The 21,600-nt window shown below is 45.5% G+C and overlaps 2 protein-coding genes across 11 annotated transcripts in view; both read right to left on the bottom strand.

Annotated features, from left to right (window-relative positions):
- Window positions 1-21,600, bottom strand: part of LOC114589659 (uncharacterized) — a 121,248-nt gene that overhangs the window by 47,915 nt on the left and 51,733 nt on the right. The gene's annotated exons all lie outside the window — the stretch shown is intronic.
- The window catches only part of LOC114589836 (uncharacterized), a 246,617-nt gene that overhangs the window by 206,099 nt on the left and 18,918 nt on the right, over window positions 1-21,600 (bottom strand). For 4 of the 8 annotated variants that reach the window (XM_077920706.1, XM_077920712.1, XM_077920727.1 and 1 more), the window contains 3 exons: window positions 17,978-18,140; window positions 17,669-17,728; window positions 8,259-16,658 (listed from right to left, as the gene is read on the bottom strand). The exons of 1 other annotated variant lie outside the window; for it this stretch is intronic. In XM_077920706.1, the coding sequence (XP_077776832.1) occupies window positions 15,085-16,658; window positions 17,669-17,728; window positions 17,978-18,140 (1,797 nt within the window). In that variant the 3' untranslated portion in view covers window positions 8,259-15,084. Of the gene's footprint in view, window positions 1-8,258; window positions 16,659-17,668; window positions 17,729-17,977; window positions 18,141-21,600 lie in introns of those variants that run through there. 3 more of the 8 variants (XM_077920725.1, XM_077920716.1, XM_077920733.1) reach the window with 3 other exon arrangements.

Raw genomic sequence — 21,600 nt, 5'->3', positions numbered from 1 at the left:
TGGGGTGTTAGCCACCCCTCCCAGTTTGGTGTCATCTGCAAATTTGATCAGGATGCCCTTGAGTCCATCATCCAAGTCGTTGATAAAGATGTTGAATAAGACCGGGCCCAAGACAGAACCCTGTGGCACCCCACTAGTCACTCTTCTCCAGGATGAAGAGGAACCATTGATGAGCACCCTTTGGGTTCTGTCAGTCAGCCAGTTACAAATCCACTGAGTGGTAGCATAGTCAAGACCGCATTTTACCAGCTTCTTTACAAGAATATCATGGGGCACCTTGTCAAATGCCTTGCTGAAATCAAGGTAGGCTACATCCACTGCATTCCCTTCATCTACCAGGCTTGTAATTCTGTCAAAAAACGAGATCAGGTTAGTCTGACATGACTTATTTTTCAGAAATCCATGCTGACTATTGGTGATCACAGCATTCCTTTCTAGGTGCTCACAGACTGTTTGCTTAATGATCTGCTCCAGAATCTTCCCTGGTATTGATGTCAGACTGACTGGGCGGTAATTATTTGGGTCCTCTCTTTTCCCCTTTTTGAAAATAGGGACAACATTTGCCCTCCTCCAATCTGCCGGGACTTCGCCTGTTCTCCAGGAATTCTCAAAGATGACTGCCAGTGGTTCTGAGATCACATCTGCCAGTTCTTTTAATACTCTTGGATGCAGTTCATCTGGCCCTGGAGACTTGAATACATCTAAACTAGCCAAGTATCCTTGTACTATCTCCTTAGTTATTCTGGGCTGTGTTTCCTTTGCTGAATCATTTGCTCCAAATTCTTCAGGTTGGGCATTGTTTTCTTTATCGGAGAAGACTGAGGCAAAGAAGGCATTGAGGAGTTCAGCCCTTTCTGTGTCCCCTGTTTGCATTTCACCATCTTCTCCTCTGAGTGACCCCACTGTTTCTTTGTTCTTCCTTTTGCTACGGACATACCCATAAAAGCCTTTTTTGTTGCTTTTAACCTCTCTAGCAAGCCTGAGTTCATTCTGTGCTTTAGCTTTCCTGACTTTGTGTCTACACGTGCTGGCTATTTGTTTGAATTCCTCTTTGGTGGTTTCCCCCCTTTTCCATTTTTTGTACACATCCTTTTTTAATCTTAACTCAGTTAAAAGTTCTTTAGATAGCCACCCTGGCTTCTTTAGGCACCTTCCATGTTTCCGTCTCATTGGTATTGCCTGACGTTGTGCTTTTACTATCTCCCTCTTAACAAACTCCCAGCCATCATGAACTCCCTTTCCTTTTAGTATTACTGTCCATGGGATTTCACCCAGCACTTCCCTAAGTTTTATGAAGTCGGCTTTCTTAAAGTCAAGAAATTGAGTCCTAGTATGCTTGGCTGCTCCTTTCCACTGTATATTCAGTTTCCTTGTAGTTAGCAGAGTTGGTCTTAAAAGCACAACAATGTCTCTGGCAAGTGCCAGAAAAGGTGTTTCAATGTAGCAGCTCCAGTAACACTCAACATGTAACAGACTCAAGTAACAAAGTGTCAAAGTCTGCAAACTGACAGTTCTGTCAATCAGGCAGTCCAACTGCCTGGGTTTCTCAGTGAAATTGTAGTTCCAAAAGAAGAGGTAAAACAGAGTCCATGCTAAGAAAATAAGTCACTTAAAAACTTAAGATCCTAGATTTCCATAAAAGCAGCTCCAATGGATGCGCAGATTGCTTACTTTTAACGCCTCTTCAAAGGCTCCAGACATCAAAGTCCTTTGCTTTAGCTCTTAAACAGAAGCGGAAGACAGACTTCCTGGTTGCGTCTCCCGCTTTTAGCCGAATTTACAGTAATTTAGTCTCCAATTCTTTCTGTCTTTTTTTACTCACGGGTTGTTGCTTTTCCAATCAAATGTTCCCAGGAAAAAAGGTCAGCGCTCACCGACAGCGGCTATGCGGCTTCACTCCACAGAAAGAGCGATCAACTCACAGCACCGCGCCAGCCCTTCCACGTTTCGAGACCCCTTACGGGGTCCCTTCTACGTTTCGGGGGGCGCTTCTGGTGCCCGCCGAGTCCCACGACCACAGGCTTTCGCTGCCTGTGGGTTTTCGGTGCGGGTCTCCGCTTCGCCGTCGCGGACGACCCGTTTCCGCGGAGCTTCCCCCTCACAGCGCAAGGAGGACCGCCATTGCCGTTCGCGCCGCCTCCGGAAGTCCAGCAAGTTATACATTCTTGACAGAATCTTAGTTTTGGGATCTAACAGTTCTGTTTCCAATTTTGATTTTTCCACCTGGAAGTCAATTTTCTTGTCCAAATTATATGCCTCCATTATTTGATAATAATGGAGCCAATTTCGCACTTTGTTTCTTAATTTTTCAAAGCTCTGCAATTTTAGTTTATCTCCCTCTTGTCCTAAGATTTCCCAATATTTCGGCCATTTGGCCTCCATATTGGGCTTTTTCAGAGCCTTCGCTTCCATCGGTGACAGCCACCTTGGGGTTTTATTTTCAAGTAAATCCTTATATCTTATCCAAACATTAAACAAAGCTTTCCTACCAATGTGATTTTTAAACGCTTTATGTGCTTTAACCTTATCATACCAAGAATATGCATGCCACCTGTCAGGGAACTGACATCAGAGCGAGGCGGAGGCAGGGCTCCAGAGCGATGCCAGAGAGGGGACCAGCAGGGGGGAAGGAATTCAGCGTAACACCAGTAGAGGAGAGAGGGAGATGGAGGAAATGGAGACAGGGCTCCAAGACCCTTCAACAGAAACTAGTGGAGAGAGCGCTGGCACGCCCCTGCCTTCCCCTTACTTGTGCAGACGAGCTCCGCGCAGGGAACATAGGAGGAGACTTGGCGTCAAACAGCTTTTATGCTGGAAGAGGTTCAAGAAACGCCCACTGACGGATTCTGCAAGTGACTAACAGGTCACAGAAGCGAGCTGTGAGCCTAAGCATGGTTGGGCAAGCAATCTCACTAAACCGAAGGCAATTTACGCACAAGTAACCCCCTTACAACCATTACACCACCTGAATACATTATTAAAACCTTCTAGATACAAAATGTCTGTGTTTTCAAGAAGCAGCCATTCTTTCAGCCAGCAAAATGCAGCTGATTCATAGTAAAGTTTAAGGTCTGGCAGGGCAAATCCACCTCTTTCTTTTGCATCAGTTAGTATTTTAAATTTTATTCTGGGCTTCTTGCCCTGCCAGACAAATCTAGAAATGTCTCTCTGCCACTTCTTGAAACAGTCCGATTTGTCCAAAATTTGCAATGATTGAAACAAAAACAACATTCTTGGCAATACATTCATTTTTATAGCTGCGATACGGCCTAGCAAAGAAAGCTTCAAGTTTGACCATATTTCTAAGTCCTTTTTCACTTCTGTCCAACATTTTTCATAATTATCTTTAAATAAATTCACATTCTTAGCAGTCATATTAACCCCCAGGTATTTTACTTTCTTAACCAATGTTAAACCTGTCTCCTTCTGAAACCTCTCTCTCTCAATCAGTGTTAGATTTTTCTCTAGAACCTTTGTTTTTAACTTATTCAACTTAAATCCTGCAACCTGATCAAATTCTTGAATCAGTTCCAATACTCTTTTAGTACTAGATTCTGGCTCCTGTAATGTCAATACTAGATCATCTGCAAAAGCTTTCAATTTGTACTGTTTGGCTCCGACTTGTATACCTTTGACCAATTTGTCCCTTCTAATCACATTTAAGAGAACCTCCAGGAATGAAATAAAAAGCAATGGGGAAATTGGGCAACCTTGTCGTGTCCCTTTCTCTATCTTGAACTCCTCCGTCACCACATTATTGACAGTTAGTTTGGCCTTTTGTTCTGAATATATTGCACCTATACCATTTCCAAAACCTTGACCAACCCCCATCCCCTGTAAATTCTTCTTCATAAAACTCCAAGAAATGTTGTCAAAAGCTTTCTCCGCGTCTACAAATATCAAAACTGCTTTAGTATTAATGTTCACTTGTAATTTTTCTAAAATATTGATTATATTTCTCATATTGTCAGACAAGTGTCTGCCCGGGAGAAAGCCTGCTTGGTCTTTATGTATCTCTTCCACTAATACTTTTTTTAATCTTTCAGCCAAAATATCTGCAAAGATTTTGTAATCCACATTAAGCAGAGATATGGGGCGGTAGTTCTTAAGTTGTGTCTTCTCAGACTCAGTTCTCAGTATAAGTGTAATGTAAGCTTCCTTCCACAACTCTGGTGCTTTTTTCCCTTCCAAAATTCCATTGCAGATTTCCATTAATGGTTGTATTATCCAATCTTTCAAGGATCTATAATATCTTGAAGTTAAGCCATCCGGCCCTGGAGATTTACCCAGTTGCATATTCTGAATGGCACCTTCTACCTCCTGTTCAGTTATTTTATAATTCAACATTAGCTTATTTTCTTGAGAGATTTTTTGTAATCCATTTATTTTCAAAAATTGATCTATGTCAATTTCTTTCTGTGGCCCTTGTGTGTATAGTTGTTTAAAATACCTCTGGAAACATTTTATAATCTCCACTGGATTCTGTATATTCTTTCCTTCCACTTCCAAATTTATAATAGTATTGAGTTTTTGTCTTTTTTTCATTTGCCAGGCTAACAATTTCCCACATTTATTGGCCGATTCAAATGTCTTTTGTCTCATCTTTTTGATTTTCCACTCTATTTCCTAGTTCATCATTTTCATATATTGTACTTTATTTCAAGATCTCTTGCGACTTTGGTTTCGCTCTCAACTTCTTCTCACCTTCTTTTATTTTCTCCAAAATTTTATCTTTTTTCTCATTTTGGATTCTCTTCTTTATTGCATTCTGATGTATCCGAAACCCTCTCATAACCGCTTTGCTTGCGTCCCAGATTACTCTTTTTTCAACAGTAGTGTTCATATTTGTCTAAAAATATTCTCTCAAGGTTTTTTGGGCCTTCTTAGTCACTTCTTCATCTCTAAACAAGGTGTCATTCACCCTCCATCTGAAGGAGCCAATTGGTGTTAGTTTCACCTCCATTTTCACAGCATTATGGTCAGAGCAGGTTTTAGGACAGATTTCCACTTTTCTAGTCTTTGGAGCCAGTCCTCTAGTTATCCAAATTTGGTCAATTCTTGTCCACGTCATTTTGGCTTCAGAGAAGAAAGTTCCCTCTCTACCCAAGGGGTTCTTTGTTCTCAACTAAGTCCAGGCACTCATTATTTCTTAACTCACCGTGAGTTCCTTTCGTGGTGCGCCTTTCCTGGTGGTTCACGTTCAGATTCTCCCTCGGTTGTTGTCTTAGCCCTGACGGGAGTCCACGCCAAAGGCAGTTGCCTCTCTCCTTCGGAAATGATGTCCGATTGGCGCCGGGAGGTGAAACAAGGTCCCCCGATGCGTCCCCCCGCCCAAGAGCTGAGCAAGGCTCTTTTTGGGTAAAAAAATACCCTACTGGCCTGTATGATCCGAGCACGGTACCAAATGAAGCACGTGAACGTAAGCAGGTACTCGCTTGGTGTTAAATAAGGATCAGGCAGACTCAGCAATGGAGAATAAGAAGGGGAAGTTTATTGAATCATAGAATCATAGAATCATAGAGTTGGAAGAGACCACAAGGGCCATCGAGTCCAACCCCCTGCCAAGCAGGAAACACCATCAGAGCACTCCTGACATATGGTTGTCAAGCCTCTGCTTAAAGACCTCCAAAGAAGGAGACTCCACCACACTCCTTGGCAGCAAATTCCACTGTCGAACAGCTCTTACTGTCAGGAAGTTCTTCCTAATGTTTAGGTGGAATCTTCTTTCTTGTAGTTTGGATCCATTGCTCCGTGTCCGCTTCTCTGGAGCAGCAGAAAACAGCCTTTCTCCCTCCTCTATGTGACATCCTTTTATATATTTGTACATGGCTATCATATCACCCCGTAACCTCCTCTTCTCCTCTTCTGCCCGGCAATAAGGACCCAGTTTGGAATCTCTTCCAAAAGGAACTGAGACCCTGATTGACAGAAATCCAGAGGTCTTTATACCTGAGCTGATCACAGCAAATCATAGATCATGAGACAACCATGAGGCAGTCACGATATTGCCAGCGAAAATTAGCCAATTAGCAAGCTTCTTGCCATGCTACCAGCTCCTGGTCAAGCACTGGTCAAGCACGGAGTTCTAGTTCTGCTTCCGCTGCTTGCAGTGACACTCTGTCTAACCTCTCCCCTAGTTATGACAGGACAGGGAGTTTGGAGATTTTGTGGTTTTCTCTTCCTGTTCTGTGGATTAATTTAGCCTGTATCTGAGGGGATTTTGTACCAGAATCTCTGATTCACATCTTCCCCTCGTCCAGGGTACACGGATGTTTGTAGGGGAAAGGTCGGCTCCTAATTTTGCTGTTTCAGGCAGTATGCAGTTAGCTAAGGCACAGCTTCCCTCTGATTCAAAATGGATTATAAAATACTGTAAACCTTGATTATGTGTGAGCATATATGAATATATTGATTACTGATAACTGATTATATGGATAGCATAGGGGTAGCCCTTCTTCCTTGCCTCAATATGAAAAGCAAATCTTGGATTGAGAAGATAATCGTTTGTAAAGTAAAAAAATGGCTTTTTAAAAAAAAGTTTGTTTGTCTCTCTTCTGAAATTTAATTTTAATGTAAAGTATGTCAATATATTTGGGTTTGTTTATAAAGCAGAAGTGACCAGCTGCTCCTGGAAGCTAAAAATGAGCTCTGAATCATCAAAAGTTTTGCCTACAATTATTCATAATGAAAAGTTGTAAGAAACATGAGATTTTCCACCCCTGAGCTTTTGAACTACAACTCCCATCAACCTTGGCCATACGGGCTGAGGCTTATAAGAGCTGTTGCCCAACATGTGAGCAACCCCATGTCAGATATCCCTGCTCTATACATTTATTTTTTGTTTGTTTAATTTCTATACCCTTTATATTTTTTTAAAATAACTTCAAAGCGGGTTTGTAGTAAAGTTGGTACTGTTTAGAAATTATTCTTTGGTCAAGTGAAAGGAGTGAAGCCTTGTGGGAATCTCATCGGCCACAAGGACCCTGGGAAAGAGGTTGTGTATCTTTAAACTCCAGACTAGCAGGCTCCTTGGCGTGAAAGGTTTATTGGGATGAAGGAAGCCTTTATTTAATGAAAGGGCTGACACCTGGGTCTAAGAGTGTGAATATCCCCCCCCCCAAATGATGTTATCTGTCCTTGGATTGCTTGGGAATGTATATCTGGAAAGTTTCCGCGGAAGGGAGGAACCCCTTTGATTTGAGTTCTGGATTCTAAATTGACCCAGCTGCCAAGGGGTAGATTGATTGACTAGCAAGCCGGTCATTGGTGAATTCAAATATTAATTAAGACTTATGATTGGCTTGAGAGTTACGACGCAAAGTGCAAATTGTGAATAAAGGACCAGGGAATTGTTTGAGAAGTTGCTCTCTGCCATTGCTCACTGCAATCCGCAAAGATGCCCGGCTGTGACGTTCCACCTAATAGCCGTCGTTTCGTCTTTTGAAATGGAGATCTTCAAAAGCCTTCAGTTTGCAGATTCTTGAAAGGACTTTAACTATCCTATTTGTGTTAGGTTTTGTGAGTATGTAAGTTAGCTATACTATGCAACGTCTTTATTTTTTCATCTGTGTCTTTCAAAAGATGTGCCTGCTGTTTTAGCATGTTCTTTATGTTATTTTAAAATAAACTTTTAAGAAAGAAACTGTTTCAGTTTGTGTGCCTTCCCGGGGGAATAGCTAAGTCCTAGCCTTACGTTTGGTTACGCTTTACCGTAGAATTTCTGTCTGCAAGTCTGTGGAAACAACTAGCCAGGATAACGGGTCACAGCCTTCTCCCTGGGTTGTGATTCTGGGTCCCCTGGAACAGAGGGAGTGGTGGCAGCCCTAGCGGGTCGTTTTGTTGTTTTGCAAAAAGTAATGTACCTGCCAACCCTGCCCTAGGAGGCCTGGTCTGGCCGGAGAGCAGAGACAGGCAGGGGAGGGGCAAGCGGTTGGGGGACCACATTACTACAGGGTTAAAGCATATATCAATAAAACATAAATAAAACAATTTGAAAAAAGTGAAATACAGTGGTACCTTGGGTTAAGAACTTAATTGGTTCTGGAGGTCCATTCTTAACCTGAAACTCTTCTTAACCTGAGGTGCGCTTTTGCTAATGGGGCCTCCTGCTGCCACCGCACAATTCCCCTTCTCATCCTGAGATAAAGTTCTCAACCCGAGGTACTAACTCCGGGTTAGTAGCTTTTGAAACCTGAAGTGTTTGTAACCCGAGGTGTTTTTTGTTAGGTTGTGGGCGAACATATCAGACGACACAGCGATTCTTCCAAAGCAGCTCTTTATTTGTAAGCTGGAACAGAAGTGAACTGAGGAGCTTAGTCAGCGTGCTTATATAGAGCTCCAGAACAATCGTAACTGTTGCAACTTTCTAAAACTATCCAATCACTGAACGTCACTTTCGATCTTTCATTTGCATAACTATCTACAGTATCCCCCTGCTGGCCCAGGGTGAGAACTTCAGTACATAACACCCCTCCCCACCGAGATAAGGCGTTAGTTACAATCGTAATGGTTTTCTTATATACAGCACTACACGTAATGGTTCAATTAGGCACAAAAGCATATCAGTTAGATTTCACATACTTAGACCAACAGTGATACATGTCCAACAACATAGTCCTTTAAATACGTTGGGCGCTTGGAAACTCTGCCAGACCACCGGGGACCGGTAGCCAAGTCCGGGGGGCCACCCAATTCTTGCTGAGGTTGTGGTGCGACCCTAGGTGGCGTTGAAACCAAGTCCCCTGGATCCCGCTGCTGTGGGTGGAAACTCCGCAATTGGAGTTGGTGGAATGTCAGGCACGGTAGCGGTCTGAGTCTGTGGTAAGTCTGGCAGACCCTCTGAAGCGGCTTGGTTTGGCTCCACGCCGGCAGTTTGCGAGAGAGGTGTAGGTGGAGCCTCACTATCTGTTAAGTGTCTGTTCCAAAGCCACGAGCGCAGTTGGGAGCACCACGGTAGTGGCCAAGTCCCCAACCCTGCGCCTAAACTGGTCTATGTGCTGGCACCGCAAGCGTCTGTCTTCGAGTGGCACCTGGTACGAGTGAGGTCCAGTGACTCCCACTACTGTTGCTGGCACCCAAGGAATGTCCCCCACAAAGTTCTGGGCAAAGACCTGGTTTCTGGGAACAAATGACCGTGGCACGTTAGCACAGCCTGGGGGTTCGGGCACAGCAAAGTCTGGGTGCAGCCGGTTGAGTGGGGACCTGAGGCGGCAGTCCATAAGCAGTTCAGCAGGACTCCGCCCTGTGGCCGCATGAGGGGTGATGTGTTGTATGAACAAGTATTCGGCAACCCGCTCGTCCCAGTCTCCCCGGTCCAGGCGCGCCAGTGCCTCTTTTGCCGAGCGCACCATTCTCTCTGCTTGCCCGTTGCTGGATGGATGAAATGGTGCCGTTAGGGCAGGGCGGATGCCCAGTCCCAAAAGATACCGCTCAAAAACGCCTGATGTGAACTGTGGTCCGTTGTCAGAGACAAGGACATCAGGACACCAATGCGTCGCAAAGACGCCTCGCAGCACCTGGATGACGGCCTCGGTAGTGGTGGAGGGCATCAGGGCCACCTCCAGCCATTTGGAATAGGTGTCCACCACTACCATAAAAGTCCGGCTGTGAAAGGGGCTGGCCAGATCGATGTGCACCCTCGACCAGGGTGTCTTGGGTGTCCCCCAGGTGTGTCCCTTAGCTGCCGGTGGCACAGGCCTCGATTCTTGCCACACTTGACAGGCAGAAACCCAGGCAGTGATGGCATCGTCCATGTTAGGCCTCCAGACGTAACACCGAGCCAACGCCTTCATTTTGACGATTCCCGGGTGGCCAACATGCAGAGCCTCCAGGACACGTTGACGAAGTCTTTGGGGAATCACGACGCGGTCTCCCCACAGCAGACAGCCGCGATGAGCCGAGAGACCATGTTGTCTGGTTGCGAACAGCTGGAACTCCAGCGCAAAAGGCCCTTGTGGCCACCCTCTCCACACCCAGTTGAGCACACGGCTGATGGTGCGATCCTGGGCAGATGCGGAGGCCACAGTGGCAGCCGATACAGGCGCTGCCGGAAGATCCTAAATCAGGAGGAGTGATGAAGCAGGAGCTGGGTCTTCCACAAACGCTGGAAGAGGGCAACGGCTGAGGGCGTCGGCATGGCCCATCGATTTCCCCGGGCAATGGACGAGCCGGTAGTGGTAGGCAGCCAGGAAAACAGTCCATCACAGCATGCACGGCGAGAGGACCGGTAGAGTTGGTCGATCACCAGCAAGGAGGCCCAGGAGCGGCTTGTGGTCAGTGATGATGTCGAAAGTCCTGCCGTAGAGGTATTCATGGAACCTCTTCACTCCAGCCACAAGTGCCAGTGCCTCCTTGTCGAGCTGGCTGTAATTCCATTCCATTGGAGATAGCGTCCTGGAAAAGTAGGCGAGCAGTGCTTCTCTTCTGTCTGGAAAACGGTGACTAAGGACAGTGCCAATGCCAAAAGGTGAGGCATCACAGGCAAGGACCAGCGGCCTGGCTTCACTGTGCTTTACCAGCACACTGTCCAATGAAAGGAGAGCCTTGACCACGCTGAAGGCGGCCGTCTCCCGATGACCCCAGGACCAAGGTGTCTTTGTGCTGAGGAGTCAGTGAAGAGGCTCAGCCACCGTGGCTTTGTGGGGCAGGAACATGTTATAAAAGTTCAGCAGTCCCAGGAACGCCTGCAACTCCATCTTGTTCTTTGGGATGGGGGCCTGCTGCATAGTGCAGATCTTGGATGTGGTCGGGTGAAGGCCGGAGGCGTCAATATGATAGCCCAGGAAATCCACCTGTGGAATGGCGATCTGGCACTTCTCCCTCTTTACCTTGAGCCCGGCCTCTTGGAACCTGGTCAGCACGGCACAGAGGCACTCGGAACAGCTGCTGGTGAGTCTGTGAACACCAAGACGTCATCAAAATACGGTACCACGCCCAGAAGCCCTTGCAGGAGACGCTCCATAAGACTTTGGAAGATGCCAGGAGCCACACTCACACTGAACTGCAAACGGCGGCAACGGAATGCCCCTCAGTGGGTGACGATCGTCTGGGCTTCAGCAGTGGCATCATCAATGGGCAGTTGTTGATAGGCTCGGGCAAGGTCCAGCTTAGCAAAGACCTTACCCTCACCCAAGGAATGCAGCAGGTGTTGAACAACAGCGTGCTGCTGAAGTGCCTTGTTGATCGTGCACCTGTAGTCAGCGCAGATTCTCACCAACCCGTCTGGCTTGACAGGCGTGACAATGGGGGTTTCCCACTTGGCGTGGTCAACCGGCTCCAAAACTCCTTGGGCGATCAGCTTGTCCAGTTGTTTCTCCACCTTAGCCTTGAGAGCAAAGGGAACCCAGCGTTGCTTTAGCTTGATGGGGGCGACTTGTGGATCAAGGCTCAAGGAGATGGGCGTACCTGTATATTGCCCCAAAGTGCCGTCAAAAACCTCGGCAAATTCTTTGACCAGACCCTCAGTCTCTGCGTTAGAGATGCAGTTGATGCCGGTGACTTCCAGGCTGAGGGCATCAAACCAGCCTAGCCCTAGGAGGCTTGGCCGCTGACCTTCGACCACCACCAGTCAATCCGGAACCGGCCAACGCCTACCACGGGAATGTCGTTTCTCTGGTAGTCTCTCAGGTGTACACAGTGAGAGTCGAGTTGCCTTTTGGACACTCTGGGTACCAGTCTTTTGATGGTGCTCCAAGACACGATGGACAGGGCAGACCCGGTATCGATCTCCATGTCACATGGAGCTCCTTCAATGAGCATCGTGACGTTCAGCTTGCGTCGCATAGGTGAGTTGGTTTGGCCAATCGTGGTTCCAGATGGGCAGCGGCAGTTGGTGAGAGCGAAATAGCTTTCCTTGGCAGATTGGAGTGAAGACTTGGACTTGCGAGTAGGTAAAGGGGGGGTGTCAGACGGAGCCAATCGGCAGACCTTAGTGATGTGGCCCCTTCTGGAACACGTCTGACAGATGGAGTCTCTGAATCGACACTTGGCACGGGAATGGTTGCCTCCGCAGCCGGCACATTCCAGTTGGCCCTTGGACTTCTGTTGGAACTTCCTGCGTTCCCGCTTTGCCTGGTGCATGTCATCATCTTCACTGGAGGATGCCTCATCACTGCTGGCCTCTTTGTGATGCACTGGAACTGGCTTCCTAGCAAGACGCGGGCTGCTGGCCTTGCGGATCACCTGGGTGGAGCGTTCAGCAGCTTCCGAGGCCACAGCCTCCTCAATGGCTTTATGCAGCGTGAGGTCTGGCTTGGCGAGGAGACGCCGTTGCAAACGGATGTCCCGGACTCCACAGATGATTTGATCCATCAGGGCATCGTCTAAGTCTCGGAACTCGCAGTGCATTGCAGCCTGTCAGAGGGCGGTGGTGTAGTTGTTGATTGACTCCCCCTCTGCCTGGTTCCGGTGGTAGAACGCATGGCAGGCAGCAATCCTGGACGGCTTTGGTGCGTAGTGGTTTCAGAGCTTCTCTTGAATCGTGTCCCATGGTGTTGCCTGGACTGCTTCAGGCTCAACCAATGCTCAGGGCATCTCGAACACCTCAGGCCCACAGAGGCTGAGGAATAGGCCCCGCTTCCGTTCCTTTGATATTGCTGTCAGCTCGTTGGCTTGGAGGTAGCAGTCAAACCGAGCGAGGTAGGAGTCCCATGATTCAGAGGCTGGCGGAAACGGCGGTAGAGGCACAAGTGAAGCCATGATTCCGATGCCAGCGTGAAGGGCGATGGATGGAACACAGTGCTCTAGCCAGAACAGTCAGCTCTGAATTGGTTCTGTTCAGTGATTTCGCTCAGTGATTCAGCTCAGTTCAGAGGATGGCCGCATCTGGCTGTGCTCTGATGTCCATCGATCCCATCCTCGTCGCCACTGTTAGGTTGTGGGCGAGCATATCAGACGACACAGCGATTCTTCCAAAGCAGCTCTTTATTTGTAAGCTGGAACAGAACTGAACTGAGCTCAGTCTGCCTGCTTATATAGAGCTCCAGAACAATCGTAACTGTTGCAACTTTCTAAAACTATCCAATCACTGAACGTCACTTTCAATACTTCATTTGCATAACTATCTACAGTATCCCCCTGCTGGCCCAGGGTGAGAACTTCAGGACAGGGTGAGAGTATACATTCAAAGCAACATATCAGAAATCTAAAATATTATCTAAAAAGATTTCAAAATAAAACATTGCAAAGGAGGTCAACTACAGAATACAAATTTAACATAGTAGGGCTGGGTGAGTCTGGGCCCCACTGAAGTGAAGGACATGAGGCAGGAAGTTGATAATGCAGGTGAGCTGCACACAGGTGAGCTACATGCAAGCTGCCGACCAGCCCTGTGGAGCCTCCTTTTATTGAGACAAATATGCAAACCCAAGCAGATACATTTTGGGCTGTGACCTTTGCACATCTTCTGGTCCCGAGATCGTGGGGTGGTACAAAGTTATTTTGGCACCTGTTTCCACCGCGTCATTTTCCCCTTGCACAGTGTATGACAAAGGAGACAAAAGGTCTCAGAGACAAAGGTTACAGACAGGACACCGCAGAGTACTGAGACCGCAAAAGGTTAGACAGAGGGAACGATGTTCAGACAGCTGTGGCTTGTCTGGGGGGTGGGTGCCCCGCACCCCAAGGTCACACGTGCAGGCAGACTGTGGCTGCCTGCTGGTGGGGAGTGTGCTCCCTCCAGACCCCAATGCCCACTCCACGATCATCCCTACACCCCACCCCCTAGGCCAGGTGGGAAAGGCCTTGCAGGGAGTGGTGGACATTACACCTCACATCCGGGCGATGTTCCTCCGGCCTCATGAGGATCCTCTCTAATGGGACCCAAGTGTGTTTAAGGTTGCAATTAACTTAATCTTAACCATTGCTCTCACAGCACATGTGTGATACACACGCTTCGCCCTAATGCCTCCTGAAGCAGCTTAGGCTATGAGACAAAGGGACGCACTCCTGCTAAATGCATGCTCACTGATTACAGGTGGGTACTTGGGAGAAACAAGAACTAGCCTTGCATGGAAAAAGAAGCATCCCCTCTACTTCTCTTCCCTTCTCCCCTCGCCCCCACCCAAGGGCCAGTCCCATGCTTTCTCCCCTAAACCAAAACCTAACTAGGGACCCAGCTGAGGAGAGCTGCACTGAGGCACATTCGTGGGAGCCTCCCCCTGAATCTTCCCAGGAGCAGGAGGACTGTACAGATTTGGACCAGTGGTTTGCAGAGGAACATAGTTCAGAAGGGAGAAGCTGGGAAATACTGGATGGGGAACACCTTGCAGAAGAAACATTGAGAGAGAGAGTTAACAGATTCACTGTGTCTGGAAAGCATCCCTCTGCTTTCCCTAAGTTCAAGGAGAGTTGCGAATGTGGCAGGACAGAAAGCACAGAGTGTATGAGCTGAGGTTACGAGACGCAGAAGTGACGGGGGTGACTAGGGATGAAAGGGGGTGGACCTCTTAATTGGGAGCACCGCCATTCCTAGAAGACAGGTTTTTGTTCTCTCACTAGGATCATTAAAGTTTCTAACTGGTAAGAAGACTCCTTTTCCTTTGTTCTGCTTATCTACGGCCAAGGGGGAAGGAAGCCAATTCCCTGAAGCCTGACAGATACTGATCCACAAGACAAGGGCAGCCCATCATTTTGGCAGTGAAGGGCAGAGTAAAAACTCAACAGATTCATCACAAACCTTGAACATTCCATATTCACACTTCCCCCATTTATCTAGCAACAACTTGCAACATCTTTTGTACATCAAGTATTTGTGACCTTCATTACTTTAATATATATATGTGTGTATACAATTTTAAATACAAAAACCAGAACATCACATGGGTTCCATGTATTTAAAATTGATTTTTGCCTTTATGAGTTTCTTGATGTGAATTAAATAGTGAAACTTGAGTTGAACGCTGCATACATTTATATGGCTTTTCACCTGTGTGAATACGTTCATGAATATTAAGGTCTCCACACAGTCTGAAGCTCTTTCCACACTCCATACATTTAAATCGTTTCTGCCATGTGAGTTTGTTGATGTATTCTAAGTTTTCCACTTTCACAGAAGTTATTTCCACATTTAGTGCATTGAAATGGTTTCTACCCCGTGTGAGTTCGTTGATGTATTCTAAGGGCTCCGTTTTGACTGAAGCCCTTTCCACACTGCATACATTTAAATGGTTTCTCCCCTGTGTGAGTTCGTTGATGTATTCTAAGGGTTCCGTTTTGACTGAAGCCCTTTCCACACTCCATACATTTAAACGGTTTCTCCCCCGTGTGAGTACGTTGATGTTTTCTAAGGGCTCCACTATGACTGAAGCTCTTTCTACATTCAATACATTTAAATGGTTTCTCCCCAGTGTGAGTTCGTTGATGTATTCTAAATTCTCCACTACTACTGAAGCTCTTTCCACATTCAATACATTTAAATGGTTTCTCCCCTATGTGAGTTCGTTGATGTACTCTAAGTGTTCCACTTTCACTGAAGTTCTTTCCACATTCCATGCATTTAAATGGCTTCTCTCCCATGTGAGTTTGTTGGTGTTTTCTGAGGGATCCAATCTCACTGAAGCCCTTTCCACATTTAATACATTCAAATGGTTTCTCCCCTGTGTGAGTTCGTTGATGTATTCTAAGGGCTCCACTACGATTGAAGCTCTTTCCACATTCAATGCATTTAAATGGTTTCTCCCCCGTGTGAGTTCGTTGATGTATTCTAAGGATTCCACTATGAATGAAGCTCTTTCCACATTCAATGCATTTAAATGGTTTCTCCCCTGTGTGAGTTCGTTGATGTATTCTAAGGACTCCACTACGACTGAAGCTCTTTCCACATTCAATGCATTTAAATGGTTTCTCCCCCGTGTGAGTTTGTTGATGTGTTCTGAGGGCTCCACTATGACTGAAGCTCTTTCCACATTCAATGCATTTAAATGGTTTCTCCCCCGTGTGAGTTCGTTGATGTGTTCTAAGGACTCCATTTTGACTGAAGCTCTTTCCACATTCAATACATTTATATGGTTTCTCCCCAGTGTGAGTTCGTTGATGTCTTCTAAGGGCTCCACTACAACTGAAGCTCTTTCCACATTCAATGCATTTAATTGGTTTTTCCCCAGTGTGAGTACGTTGATGTATTCTAAGGTCTCCACTACGACTGAAGATTTTTCCACATTCAATGCATTTAAATGGTTTCTCCCCAGTGTGAGTTCGTTGATGTGTTCTGAGGGCTCCACTATGACTGAAGATTTTTCCACATTCAATGCATTTAAATGGTTTTTCCCCAGTGTGAGTTCGTTGATGTATTCTAACGTATCCACTACGACTGAAGCTCTTTCCACATTCAGTGCATTGAAATGGTTTCTCCCCCGTGTGAGTTTGTTGATGTGTTCTGAGGGTTCCACTATGGCTGAAGCTCTTTCCACATTCAATGCATTTAAATGGTTTCTCCCCCGTGTGAGTTCGTTGATGTGTTCTAAGATTGCCAGTATGACTGAAGCTCTTTCCACATTCAATGCATTTAAATGGATTCTCTCCTGTGTGAGTTTGTTGGTGTATCCTCAGTCTTCCAAAGTGACTAAAGCACATTCCACATTCCCTGCATTTAAACTGTTTCTTTGTTCTTCCCAATGAATTCACAGATGGCTCCATAGAATTCTGACCATCGTCTTCCTCACCTGTTTGGGAGTGGGGTCGGGGGAGAGAGAATCCTGTTAGACTTCTATGAAAGACAAGAAAGGAACCGAACACATGTCAATTCCCATGTGCACCTTCTCTTATTTTAACACCCTCTCCATTCTCAACTGTCCTCTCCATGTTCCAAATTTTTAGGAATGCAGATAAGATAATGGCAAGAGAAACCCATGATCACTCCATTCACACTTAAGAAAGCACCATCATTTTATAATAGAGATCTACGGTGGAACTGGCTTATAAGAAACATCTGTCTTTTTCTTTTTCAAGTGAGGAAAGGATCACAGGCTCCAATAGCAGTCTCTCCTATGAGTAAGAAGTAAAACTGAACTGTTGTTATGTAACATGTAAGTGTAAAAATATTGCAATATATTAGAACCTAAACAAAGCCTTCTGCATTGGGTAAAGGCCCACCCAGTCCAGCACCCTGTTTTCACAGTAGCCAAGCAGATGCCTGTAGGAAACCAGCAAGCAAGATTTCAGCCCAAAAGCCCTCTGCTTTCCTGTGCTTTCCAGAAACTAGTATTAAGAAGCATTATTGCCTAGGACCGCAAGCGCAGAGCACAGACACCAGCCTAATCCCTTTTTTTTCAAGATATCCAACTTGCTGGCAGTCACTGTTTCCAGTAGGATAGAAGTCCATAGATTAACTATGCTTCTGTTTATTCATCTTCTGCAGCTCTGAAAGGCACATAAATGTATTATGGCTTAAGCTTTTGTGGGCTGCAGTCTGACAAAGGGGACTATTGATTAGGAAAGCTGGTGCCACTTGGTCTTCATATGCCCAATCCTATGTGTAGAGCCTCCAGCCACATGAACTGTGTATCATGATAACAGGTCCTTTGTCCCGACAGCACACCAAACTGGGGAGGTGCATGCATCTACTGTATTTTTCTGCTGGTGGAATGTATCACTCTGATCCAGTCTTTAAAAAAATAAAAGTAATATAAACTATTTAAATATATGAAGAATACATAATGACTGGAAGCATTACCATAGCCCCCTTCACCCATTTTTCTGGATTGGTGTGCAACATCATTTTCGTCACTTAATCCTGCAGTGGAAATAACACCAGAGATTTAAAAGCACAGAGAAAGAAAATCTGCCCCCACTACTTTATGAAAGGGATTCCAAAAACAAAGAGCTGCTTTGAAAAAGGCCTCACCCCTCCCTCCCTCCCTCCCTCCCTCCTTTCTTCCTGCCTGGCCCTTCCTGCCTTTGGTCTCCTCTCCATCTTTTCCTCTTTCTCCCTCCTCCACCATCCAGCCATCCATGTTCCCATCTCCTCTCCCCTGGAACTCACCAGATTTCTCCGAGGGCCCTGGGAGGGGATGCTTAGAGGTTGCAGGGACGGATGCGGGAGACAGCTTGAGCAGGTCAGCTGTCCAACTTCCCCTGTCCATCCTGACCAGGTTTGCAGGTTCAACGTCTTGAGGAGCAAAGAAGTCAAGGCAAGTTGTAGCTTCCTGGGAAGAAGGAAGAAGTCAAGGGAGTCTCAGAGCCCCTGCAGGGATTTTTTTGACCCTGTAGAATCCCCTATTGGGCACCCGCTTCCCAAGAGCCTCCACCCATTTTCAAACACCTTTGGCAATTCCTTCCATCTGCCTGTCCCTTCTCCCTTCCCAAGGCTGGCATGGTATGGGCAGTAGTGGCCTTGTGGCAGTTGCCCAAAGGGCCACAATAAATGTGATAATGTGTACCCCTGTAAATCCTTGAGTGTGCTTCTAATACAGAAGTTATGGTAGCCTGTGCTTTATGAAACTGATTATTTTGCAAGTTGCCGCCCCCCAATAGGGGCAGAAATACAGCTAATATGAGAATCACAAAGATACAGCTGAAAGCTGGAACATGAGTTGCTATATGATGCAAATGGCTGCATGTAACACAGGTTCCCAACATGCACACCAACACAACGTAACAGAATGCTGTGGGAATCAAAACTAAATCAGCAGAAATTGCAAGCGCTTGTTGCGCAAGTGTATTATAATAAAATGAGGTAATGATGAATATCAGGAACGTGCAACTGCAAAGGGACTTTTTTAAGGAGGCGGGGGAAGCAAGAAAAATTTAGATTCTTTTGGCAACAATAAACATTAAAACAAGGAACTGCTGAGCAAAAACAGAAACAGAAGCATGCACAGAGGTTCTTGCGGAAAGGGGGCGGGGCCTTCAAAGGTCTCACAATCGACCAAAAACAACACAGAGGTCTACCTGTCAATTGCGGTCCAGCGCTTGGACATCTCTGATGTATGATTGGTTGAAATAGAAATGCTTTGTTTGAAATTATATAAATACCAATGCCTGGACCACATATGTGGTGGAGGTGTGAGGAAATTAAGAAATTTTGGATAGTAGTACACAAAGAACTAAAGAAGATGTTGAAAATATCAATAACAAAGAAACCAAGTACAGCTGCTAGAATAGTGATTGCTGCTAAGTGGAAGTCAAAAACTATACCCACAAAGGAGGAATGGATTTGTAAACTAAATGAATATTTAATTCTGGCAAAATTAACTGCGATAATAAGAAATCAGTCGAATCAAAAATTTAAAAAGGAGTGGAAATGTTTTGATGAATATATGGCAAAATATTGCTCAAAAAAAGATATGCTAATATGCCTAGATTAAAATGTGAAGTACTGGATGGAAGAATAATTAGTAAGGAAAGACAATAAGAATATGTAGATGATTTGATAATCTGACACATCAGGATCTGTACCAAGTAATATTTAATGACCGTGTCCTTCATGGATCACTGCCTTGTCATGGCAAAGGGGCTTGAATAACTCAGAGACACTATGAGCTATGCCGTGCAGGGCCACCCAAGACAGACAAGTCAAAGTGGAGAGTTTTGACTAAACGTGATCCACCTGGAGCAGGAACCAGCAAGCCACGCCAGTATCCCTGCCGAGAAAACTCCATGGTCGTATAAAAGTTATGACACTGGAAGATGAACCCCTCAGGTAGGAAGGCATCCAACATGCTACTGAGGAAGAGCGGAGGACAAGTACAAGTAGATCCAGAGCTGATGAAGCAGCTGGGCCAAAGCCGAAAGGTCGCTCAGTTGCAGATGTGCCTGGAAGTGAAAGGAAAGTCCAGTGCTGTAAAGAAAAATATTGCATAGGAACCTGGAATGTAAGATTCATGAACCATGGTAAGCTGGATGTGGTCAAAAATGAGATGGCAAGAATAAGTATTGACATCCTGGGCATCAGTGAACTAAAATGGACGGGAATGGGTGAATTCAATTTGGATGATCATCATATCTACTACTGTGGACAAGATTCCCATAGAAGAAATGGAGTGGCCCTCTTAGTCAACAAAAGAGTGGCAAAAGCTGTACTGGGATGCAATCTCAAAAATGATAGAATGATCTCTTTCAATATAATTTTTATTAACAAACCAATCAAATCACATTAATTCCAAATTACACAGCCAAATTTTTAAATTTTTGTTTGGGGGTACCCATGCTTCGAGCTCAGAAAGGGATCCAAACATCTCTCTTGCTGCTGCTTTAATGATCACAGTTCTGTCCAAATGGTATTCACAGTTCTCAGTTCTATTCCATCTTCTCTTTATTATTTTCCTCATCTTCTTATTGTTGTCATATATTCCTTTCTTTGTGACCTCTGATAGTCTCCACAAGCGGGTTGAAAACAAACGTTGTTATATCCTGTGTGGATATAACAATGAAAAGGAAATGCAAGAAAGCAAAGTGGTTGTCCAATGAGGCCTTACAAACCACAGGTGACAAAGGCAAGTAAAATGCAAGGGAGATAGTTAAAGATACAGGAAACTGACTGCAGACTTCCAACGAATAGCAAGGAGAGACAAGAGTGGCTTCTTAAACGAGCAGTGCCAAGAATAGAGGGAAACAATAGAATGGGGGAAAACCAGAGATCTATTCAAGAAAATTGGAGATATGAAAGGAACATTTTATGCAAAGATTACCATAATAAAGGACAAAAGTGGTAAGGACCTAACAGAAGCAGAAGACATCAAGAAGAGGTGGCAAGAATACACAGAGGAATTATACCAGAAAGATATGGATGTCCCATACACCCCAGATAGTGTGACTGATAACCTTGAGCCAGACATCCTGGAGAGTGAAGTCAAACGGGCCTTAGAAATCACTGCTAATAACAACGCTAGTGGAAGTGATGACATTTCAGTGGAACTATTTAAAATCTTAAAAGCTGATATTCTTAAGGTGCTACAATCAATATGCCAGCAAGTTTGGAAAACTCAGCAGTGGCCAGAGGATCAGAGAAGATCAGTCTAGAACGCAATCCCAAAGAAGGGTAGTGCCAAAGAATGCTCCAACTACCGCACAATTGTGCTCATTTCACACGCTAGCAAGGTTATGCTTAAAATTCTACAAGGCAAGCTTAAGCAGTATGTGTACCTAGAACTCCCAGAAGTACAAGCTGGATTTTGGAGGGGCAGAGGAACCAGAGACCAAATTGCAAACATGCACTGGATTAGGAGAAAGCTAGAGAGTTCCAGAAAGACATCTACTTCTGCTTCATTGACTACGCAAAAGCCTTTGACTGCGTGGACCACAGCAAACTATGGCAAATTCTTAAAGAAATGGGAGTGCCTGACCACCTCATCTGTCTCCTGAGAAATCTCTATGTGGGACAAGAAGCAACAGTTAGAACTGGATATGGAACAACTGATTGGCTCAAAATTGGGAAAGGAGTACGACAAGGCTGTATATTGGGTCCTTGCTTATTTAACTTATATGCAGAGGACGAGATGGTTGGACAGTGCTCTCAAAGCTACTAACACGAGTTTGACCAAACTACAGGAGGCAGTAGAAAACAGGAGTGCCTGTCGTGCTCTGGTCCATTGGTTAACAAAGAGTCAGACACGACTAAGTGACTAAACAACAACAACGATGTACACAATGAATCATGATAAAAAT

This window comes from Podarcis muralis, chromosome 2 (genome assembly GCF_964188315.1).
Source record: "Podarcis muralis chromosome 2, rPodMur119.hap1.1, whole genome shotgun sequence".
Classification (NCBI taxonomy): Eukaryota; Metazoa; Chordata; class Lepidosauria; order Squamata; family Lacertidae; genus Podarcis; species Podarcis muralis.
The sequence above is the reverse complement of the archived record's forward strand: the minus strand, read 5'-3'. Positions and strand labels throughout refer to the sequence as shown.